The 10004-nt window shown below is 32.6% G+C and overlaps 1 protein-coding gene across 1 annotated transcript; it reads left to right on the top strand.

The window, feature by feature from the left end:
* Positions 1–6538: 6538 nt before the first annotated feature.
* Positions 6539–9307, top strand: LOC131066733 (auxin-induced protein PCNT115). The gene is made up of 5 exons (XM_058001566.2): positions 6539–6877; positions 7165–7362; positions 7953–8125; positions 8325–8427; positions 8798–9307. Exons 1-5 carry the CDS (start codon positions 6665–6667, stop codon positions 9134–9136), a joined length of 1026 nt encoding a protein of 341 aa, XP_057857549.1. The 5' UTR covers positions 6539–6664; the 3' UTR covers positions 9137–9307.
* Positions 9308–10004: the final 697 nt, after the last annotated feature.

The following is a 10004-nucleotide window of genomic DNA, read 5'->3' as shown; positions in this document are numbered from 1 at the left end:
CACGTCAAATTTTTAAAAAGATAATTACGGTCATTACAAAATTAATTAAAAAAAAAATTAAAAAAAAATACAGAAAAATATGCTCATCAATCCTCAGTGTCTTACAAGCCATTTCCCAAAACGGTTTGAGAAAATAATTTTAATTGTGTCAAAAAATGTGTGTCGTACACATGCATGGTATGGTCCTGAAACAAGCATTTTTAAAACATAGTTTTAGAACTCCATTCAAAAAGTTATTTTTTATATTATGTGGGTATTAAAATAAATTACATATTTGGAAAGTACACTCAAAGGGATATCTTTTATATTACTGACTTTTTCCAAGATTCAATCTGTAAGTGTTTCAAAATTTAAGCTCAAATAAGACAAAATCTAAAAATCAGGGAAAACACTTCCACTTTTTGGCCAAAAAGTGGATTTAGCTTCTTGCACTGACCCTATGGAGCAAATTGAGAACATAACTCTGGCTGATATCCTTGAGGATCTTGAGGATGATGAAAATGTTCTAGATCCAGTGATGACAAGATAAGATTTCAAGTTCACCCTTACCCTCATCTAGTGGTCTCAGAAGTAAAATACTTCAATAAGAACTAGATTCCAAAATATTCTTGTTGATACCAATGTTTGGTTGACATAGAAAGTAATTCAATTGAAGCCTTTCCAAACTAGATCAAAGGATGATACTATATGACTAGTGGGAAAAAATTCTGAGTTGAGAACTAAGAATAGACAAGATTCAACAACTCCAAAGGCTCCTAAGTTCAAATTCACTATTGGAAAGGGTATGGATAAGAGTCAAGGGGAATCCTTGTCTTAGGATACTCAAATAGAGGCGGAAGCTAAAGAAGAATTATTTAAGGAGGACATACAACAAGAAGATGAGGAAGAGTTATAAAAGGAACAAGAAGAGAAGTATGATGAGGAAAGGTTACTAGAAATTCCTAGTACTTCCCAGTCTAAAAAGACACAAGAATCATCCCTCCTACATCTCGTGATATTTCAGGTACAACTACTACTCTAGTATCAGTTTCTAATCCTATTGCTTTTGGTTCTAGCATTTCCTATGCATATGATGCTCTTGGTGTAGAAATCCATACCATCCCTTCCACAACAATTAGTGAGTTAGCTTTAGATACCCCACAGGACAATATTGAGAATGCGTTTCTTCCAAACTTGTCTAAAGTTTCTTCTTCTATGTTATAAGATTTTGATAAAATCATGTTAGAAACCAAGCTAGTGCCTAAAGTTTTGGTTATTGAGAATCCACCTACAATTATAACTTCCACTCCTCCTATTGTGACCACGAATATACAAAATGAAGAACTTTCATCTCAAGTATTGGCCACAAGAGTATAAGATGATACACCTTTACCACCCTAGTTAGTCTCCAATACCCCCAAGAGAAAGAAGTAGTCCATCTTCCTAGATTGCAATCAGTTAGTTCTTGTCAGATCCAAGGTTAGAAAGAATTGGATCAAACCTTTTTTAGGGTGAAGGTGGATAAATAAAAGAATAAGTATGGAGAACTAGCGGTGCCTCCTCCAGATACAGATATTGACAAGATCCAACCGACAGATTATGTTATCAACAGGATTGAATTAGGTAATAAAACTCATGAAGGAACTATTAAAGATTCTCAAACATCTTTTAATAATCTTGTGGCTCAATATAATGAGGAAAAGATCAAGAAAATTTGAAGAAACTGGTGGAACAACTCACCAACATGTTGATCAAGATAACAAATTCCTTGGAGGTAATTGAACTAGTTACTTCATCAGTTGATGAACATGTCATCAAGTAGGCTGAGAAGGTCAATTCATGAGGAAGATCAGTGGGTGAATGGATGGACACGATTTTGAGCCAAGGAACATATCTTCTATGTTCTGCAATTGCATTAATCAACAACCTAGAGGGGACAAGTCTGAGGTAGATAAAACATTAGATCTACTCTCACATGAATTGGAAACACAAGAAAAGGACTTTGACTCATGGTTGAAGTTATAATATTTTCAATTAGATGTTCTGGTTGATAATGGAGTTCTCCCTTCAAGGGACATGTATATTAAACAAAGGGAAGCATTAGAACATCAAATGAACACTCTAGAAGTGCTTATCAAAGATATGTGAAAGGCCCAAATGAATGCAATGACAAAGGAAAGGAAATATTTGAAAAAGTATCAGCACTTCCTTGCACATTCCTTGATGAAAATCAAAAGCCACTTCATGAAGATCTTATTGTCAAAGAATCCAACTTGCTCATTGGAGAAGAGGTCGACAAGGAAATTTTCTTCGTGTCTTCAATTGATAAGTTAATAGATATTCAAGTATTTGGATAACTTGGCTTCTCTTCTGAAGAAGCACAAAAGATGTTATGTTAGACTTGGAGATTCTATCACTTGGGTCAAAGTTGTCACAAGCCATACTCAAGGACTTGATGAAGAACAAATGAAGGTTGCACTTCAAAAGTTTGAAGAATCCATGAAGCAATATCATAATAGAGTGTTGGTGACACTTAGTAGTTTTTGTATTTTTTAAAGTTGTAGGTGCAATTTTGTAGTTAGAATTTGACACTTCAAGTGTCATTTTATATTCATGTTTTTGCATCTAGAATATGCACAAGTTGTAAGTCAAGTAGGACTCATTTTTGACTTAGTCATAGTTTGTTGTAGCTTTTCTAGATTATCTCATTGCCCCTGTCCTATATATATGAGGGTGCTCATTGTAATTTGAATATTTAATCTTATGCAACGAAACTCTGCCAAAGTGAAGAGTAAAGTGAAACTTTGAGTTCATATTATTATTTTGCAAATTTGATCAAATAAGAAGACATCTTTGGCATCCAGACTTTGTGTTGAATACATTGTGGTTTATGGTGAGAGTGTTATTATGTCGTTCTTGTTATAAAATCTTATTTTGATCAAGTAAAAGCACCATGGATCTAAATATTATTAAAGAGTAGAACATATTTTGTCTTGTAAACTTTGTGTTACATTTCAACATTTGTGAAATAGAATTAGTAATTAGTACAAGAGATAGCTATTTGAAGACTTTGAGTTTCATCTTGTTATTTCAAGAAAAGATTGTTAAAATTGTAATTAGATATCAATACAAAGACTTTGGGCTTTGTCTTGTTATCTTGAAAAGTATGTTGGTTTAAAGAGAAGCTATTTATCGAAGGTTGATAGGACTATAGTATTTTGAAGACTTTGGGCTTAAGTACTATTTTCTCATCGCAGGGAAGCAACAAAAGACTTTGTGCTTTCATGGAAACTTTGCTTCTTGTTATTTTTATTACTCATTAGCATACTTTAAGTTATTATACAATGAATTCAAAGTTGTATTAATCATTAGTGCTCCAAATTGTAATTTCTTTTTTATAAATAGAGAAAAGAATAACATTTGTTCTAAAAGAGAGAACATGATGATGTATTGTGCAAGTTTAAATTAGAATTCATAGTTAGATTTTAATTCTAAGTAGAGGAGAGTAGTAAGAAAAAGGGGGAGCCTTCCCTATAATTAGGAGAGATTTAATCTTGCATACTGTGGCTGAAACCACAATTTTGTGAACTTCCCTAGTTTACAAAATTTTCAACTAACAAGCATTACATTTAAGATTCTATCTTTCCCTCAATAGGAAAGTACTTTATTACTGTCTTTCATTACATTTATCAATACAATTTCATGGTTAATTCCAAAATCGGAGTTTGACCTAAGGCAAACCCCCATTCCCAACATACTTCCCTTTTTGTGTGCAGGAAACAGGTGTAGATCTATACTCGAGAATTCTAGCAGAGTCAACAGTGACGAACAGGTTCAACTTTTTTATGGTAGAAAATTTAGAGGACCAGGACGAATCTATACTACTTGGTCCTAAAAATCAAGCTGAACTTTTGAGAACAGGTTCTAGACATCTCCTTTTGCCCAAATCCAAGTTTGTGGCACAATGAGATATTTGTAGCTTATTGTTTCTATCAATTTACTTTAATAATTCATTTTTTTACTCCAATTTCACAGTTACATTACAAATTCAAATAAGAAAGAGGATAATCAATACTAACCAGTTGAATTCAATTAGAATCTCAAACCTTTCCGCATTGGGATTGAGCCTAGATCTATTGGGTTCAACCCTCTTCCAATATAATTTGGTTGATTCGGCTATATGGTGATTTTACCTGTTTAAACCCTAATTTCCAGTTTTCCATCCATTACAGAAGTCTTGGACAATATTGTCTTACAAACAAATCTACAATCCCTAGTCATGCCAATATTGTCTTACAAACAAATCTACAATCCCTAGTCTTACAAATAAAAGGGACACATGCTATATCCACCGATTAAAACCTTTCTCCACCAAAATAATTTTTTCCCTTTCAACACTTTTTCTAATATTGCTATTCTAAGGAATTCACATTTAATCATTTCTTGTACTTATTTTGGTTCTAAAGATCTCCACTCTAGAAGAACAAACCTAAAATAAAGCAACAGTCATACATAAATAAGGACAAAATTAACATGAGAATGAAAATAATAGCACGGAAAAAAAGTTGACTATAGTTCAATATCTATATTTCATAATAGAGATTAGTTGATTGAGTTGTTCATAGAGTAAGATTATGAACAATAAAATATATTAATTAAATAAAGATTTGCATAATCAATTGAACAAATTTTATTAATTAAATATATTTTGTCAATTTGTTTTCAGAATAAATTAATTTATCAAACAGAGATACAACGTATTAAACTGCAGGATGGTCATCGGATATTTCCACTATTATTTTTTGAAGGCAGGTTGGTGTGAATCCAATCCTGCATGGTCAATGAAAAAGAATCCTATTTAAAATTTGATTTATGAAAATTATAATGTTTTTACAGGGCGGCTGCCGTCTACAAAGAATCAGATTCGTTCAGAGAGCAGTCAATTTAACAATGACATCAGCCATGACGTTTCTTCTTTAACAATGACATTAACCATGACGTTTCTTCTAGCAATTTCAGGTTATAGTTTAATATGCTAATGTTGGATTCAATGTTTGGTTTGTTATATTTTGATTGTAGGTTTATGCTTTGGTAAAAGTTTTCTCCAAACTTGAAAAAATAATAAATAAATAGACAGAATTATATCTCTTTTGATGGCCAAATTATTTGTACAAAGATAGAATTAGATGTGTCACAAATTTATTTATTTTAATTTATATATTTATATAATATCATATGATTTATTATATAATATTGTAAAGGAAAATGAGTTTTTATATTATATCAGAAAAAAAATAAATTATAAATAGTACGTATTATTTGTACAATAAATTATCTTTCTTCAAGTGTTAATCTAGATTTATTAATCAAATATATTTATTCAATAGATATTGATTTGGATTAAGCATTGATAGTATGTAAATTAGTAAAGTAAATGTGACGGATAAGGACATTTATTCTTATGGATTTGAATTGTCCCATCTAAGGTTTTTGCATCTTTCTTTTCTATTTTGTGGACAACTTGAGACTCTCAATCACCTATTTATTTTGCACGGAAGCCCAAGAATCCTCAACTTGGATTTAAGCCCTAACAGTTTTTCATAGCATGCTCTAAGGTGGAGGTTTGTTGTAGGACTTGGATTTAAGCCTTAACACTTTTTCATAGCATGCTCTCAAAGTGGAGATTCATTGTAGCATTCCAAAAGACAAGAGTTTGGTATTTTATTGGTTGTGTAGTTGATATTCATTTCTTGATTTACACTAACGCTATGATTTGCTCCAATGTACTTATGTCAACTTAGTTACAAGCAAACAATGTTGCACTTGAATTTTCTCATCTATAAGTTCTTTTAGACCATTGGGGCGATTACCCTTGTATAGTTGTTAGAGTGTCATCTCTTGCTATCTCCCGCCTAGGTCACTAGACCCATAACATAGATGTGCATTTAGTGAGCCTACCAAAAGAGATCATGTCTCCTAATCACATGGATTTCAATTACTTTTGAGGCAACCCAAGAACCATGTTGCTTGTGTGGTCCCAACCTCCTTGCCCATCTATGCCCTCTTCACCTAGGCAATGTACATCTAGGTGGCTAGATTATGTCAAATTTTCTCTACTACAATTGATAATTTCTCTTATTTGTTGCTACCAACTTGCAAATCAAGATCCAGAAGAGAAAGGCATTCTTACTTGTTCGGAATTGGTTCCTAAAGGTTTCTTCCTTGCTGATGTATGGAGAAAAGTAGATTATCATGATCTATCCTTGATAGTGTAGCTCTTAGCAACATTGTTGGTTCTTGTTGTTTAGGATTGTCCTCCATAAACATTATTTTGATTTTGTCTTATATTAGACTTGATCCTACTTCGACTTTGAAGATGTGACTTTCCCACCCTCCTTTTCTTTTGTGAATAATATATATATACATATGTAAAAATTATAATGTTATTATTCAGTTAAAAATGAAATTTTTAATTGAATAAGGTGTTTCATATGTAAAATTATAAATAAGTCAGGTAACGATAAAATTCCAACGGATCTATAAGAATGATGCGAGTTCAAGACAATTTGGATAGGCTGAAACAAAAGCCTGTTACCCTATATAATGGCGATAAGTTGTAGGAGGGAAACAATTGTAGCATAACACTTTCAGTTTCATTGATATCTGCAGACAAGAAAATTGTGTCATGGAGAAAGTGGGTAGGAAAAAGTTGGGGCAACAGGGACTTTGTGTGTCTGAACAGGGTTTGGGATGTATGGGTATGTCCTTTTTGTATGGCCCTCCCAAACCTGAGCAAGAGATGATAGATCTCATTCACTATGCTGTGAACAGCGGTGTCACTTTTCTTGATACTTCAGACATTTATGGACCAGAAACCAATGAAATTCTTCTAGGAAAGGTCAGTTATGTTACCAAATCTTAATCTGACACTACAAGCTTTATAGATAGTTAATTTAGGACAAATTATGTAATCCATCATTGAAAAATGATCTAATGTTGCTTAAAAGATGAATTTATTGAAACCATTGATCCAAAAAAATGTTGTCCATGATCTCTTGCACAAGTATATCTTGTTTTCAGTTCTTAAGATATCCTGTTTTCAATTCTTAATCTCTTAGATCTATGAACTTGATGTATTTTCTCATTGTTCTAACTTCATGCATTATGTCTATTGTTCCTAAATAGGCTCTGAAAGGCATCAGAGAGAAGGTCCAGATTGCTACCAAGTTTGGATTGACTTGGGCTAATGGAGAATTCGGTGTGAGGGGAGATCCTGCATATGTCAGGGCTGCCTGTGAAGCAAGCCTTAAGAGGCTTCATATTGACTACATTGATCTTTATTATCAGCACAGGGTGGATACTACTGTACCCATAGAAGCTACTGTAAGTTTTCAGATTTCAAACCTGTAACTTGCATCAAAATGTTTTTTTTTATCAATCTACTGTAAGTTTCAAGATTTGAAACCTGTAATATTGTGACAAGGTATTCTTTTATCAAGCTACTGCAGTTCTTAAGATTTCAAAACTGTAATTTGGCTGCAAAATGTTTTTTTATCAAACCATTGTAATTAAGTTTATTAATCTATAATGATTTTTGTTGCTGTTTTTGGATTCGATTTGTGTATTTTCTTTCATCAACGTTTCGGATTACACTTTGTGGATCCGAAATTATTTCAAAACATTGATGAAAGAAAACACATACAATAGAATCCAGAAACATTTGTGGCTCTGAAACGTTGATGAAAGAAAACACATACAATCGAATTCAGAAACAATAACAGAGTGTTATCTAAAATGTTAATAAAAAAAGACACAATCAAATTCAAAAACAGCAATAAGATTTTACTGTAACGTCTGAATCATTATGGTTTTATGACTTTGGAAGACAAAAGTATATCCCTCTGGATCTTTACCGATGTCCAATAATACAAAAGAAGTCTGATAACAAGCAATTGACTTGGCCTTTTATACAGATGGGTGAATTGAAGAAGCTGGTAGAAGAGGGAAAGATAAAATATGTGGGTCTGTCTGAAGCCTCTGCTTCAACAATCCGTAGAGCACATGCAGTGCATCCAATCACTGCCGTGCAGCTTGAATGGTCTCTCTGGAGTAGGGATTCTGAGGCACAAATTATTCCCACCTGCAGGTACACAGTGAGACAGTACAATTGCTCAACAGTCAGTAATTGCATTTTTACTTCATTTAAGCAGAGAACTTGGAACAAATATTTGTGATTTGGGTTTATACCAAGAGTTAAATTGCAGGTTTTGAAAAGCAACTTTTAAGAATTTAAAGAAGCCCTATGAGATGCTAATTAGTTAAATTTCAATTTTTTCCATTCTCAGGGAGTTGGGGATTGGAATTGTTGCATACAGCCCTTTAGGCAGGGGTTTCTTTGCCTCAGGAGCAAAACTTCTTGGAAGTGTGACTGATGATGACTTTCGTAAGGTAAAGGATAGGATTTTTTTTTGCTATGTAGGATCAAGTTCAAACAATAAGATGATAGATCAAAATAAGATATAAACAAAAATTTATATTATGATTAATATTTTTGAATTTGATTATGTTAGTTTTTGTATTAATATTTCAGATCATTTTGATTATATTCATTCATCTTCAAGATGGATCACAGAAGATAATCCGAAATATTAATATAAATAATAACACACAATCAAATCTAGAATATTAATCATAATTTTATAAATTATAAAAAACTCATAGTATTTCACAAATCTATATTAATGGAGTATTGAAGGTGACTATTACCTTCACTTGATTTGTAAATTAACCCAGATCATAGAATTGATTTGTTAAACAGGGGAGTCCAAGGCTTCAAAGTGAGAATCTTGAGCACAACCAAGCTCTATTCCAAAAGCTAAGTGAGATCAGCTTACGAAAAGGGTGCAGCCCAAGCCAGCTTGCTCTTGCATGGGTTCAGCACCAGGGGAATGATGTTGTGCCCATACCCGGAACCACCAAGATTAAGAACCTGGACGACAATATATTCTCTGTCTCTGTAAATCTGACTGCAGATGACATGAAGGAGATTGAAGCTATTTTTCCTGTAGATGCTGCAGCTGGAAGTCGAAACAGGGAAGAGCATTTGGAATTTTCCTGGATGCATTCAGAAACGCCCCCTTACAATACTCTCCATTGAATTAAAAATTTAAAGCACTTAAATGTTTGTATTTGTATAAAGTTTGAACTGGAATACTTGCGTGAGATAAAGGCATTGCAGGGCAGAACATTTGCAATTGAGCTAGATGATAGAAAGCTAATTAAGAATTAGAAACATTAAAAAATGTTTAAAAAAATAGGGGTTTTAAAATCTTGTTCTACTATATCTGTAATATATGCTTATTAAAGATATGGTATTTTCAGAGTCTATTAAAGTAATAGTAGAGAGCTTTTGGTGAATAACTGTATAAAGATTTTTATAAACTTGATAGAAATATATATCATTAATAATATTCATTAATAGAAAAACTGAAATATATGTTTAGGATCAATTAACTATTTCTCTATCTATACTGGGATTTTAACATTTTGGCAAGACAATATATATGATGGACATGTGATAAACCCAAATACTTTCAGATTAATCTTAAAAGCCATCAGCCCAGTCAAGAGTTAGCTCTATTAGAATAAGTGGAATGTTTTTACAGAAGTAGAGGGTTGTGTAAGATTAATGTGGAGTAATAGTATTGTCACTGTAATCTAGATTACAGTTATTTTTTGTTTTTTAATTTAATTAATAAAAATAAAAAACAATTTAGTTAAGGTGCATTTTGTTCCTTGAATAGACATTGTTATAGAACTACTGAATAGTATATTGCAAGTTTTGTGTTTTAAAGATGTTATGTCTGGTTTTGAAATTCCAATATAATGTGCTATGGGGACAAAACGGGTACTGTTAAGTGGACTTGAGGCACTTGATCTACATCAAGTCATTTATGCCCTTGACTGATTGGGAAAGGATTTAAAGAGGAAATTCTTTTGCGGTTATGTCAACATAGCAGGGTCTT

The sequence above is a fragment of the Cryptomeria japonica genome, chromosome 9, assembly GCF_030272615.1.
Source record: "Cryptomeria japonica chromosome 9, Sugi_1.0, whole genome shotgun sequence".
NCBI lineage: Eukaryota > Viridiplantae > Streptophyta > Pinopsida > Cupressales > Cupressaceae > Cryptomeria > Cryptomeria japonica.
The sequence above is the reverse complement of the archived record's forward strand: the minus strand, read 5'-3'. Positions and strand labels throughout refer to the sequence as shown.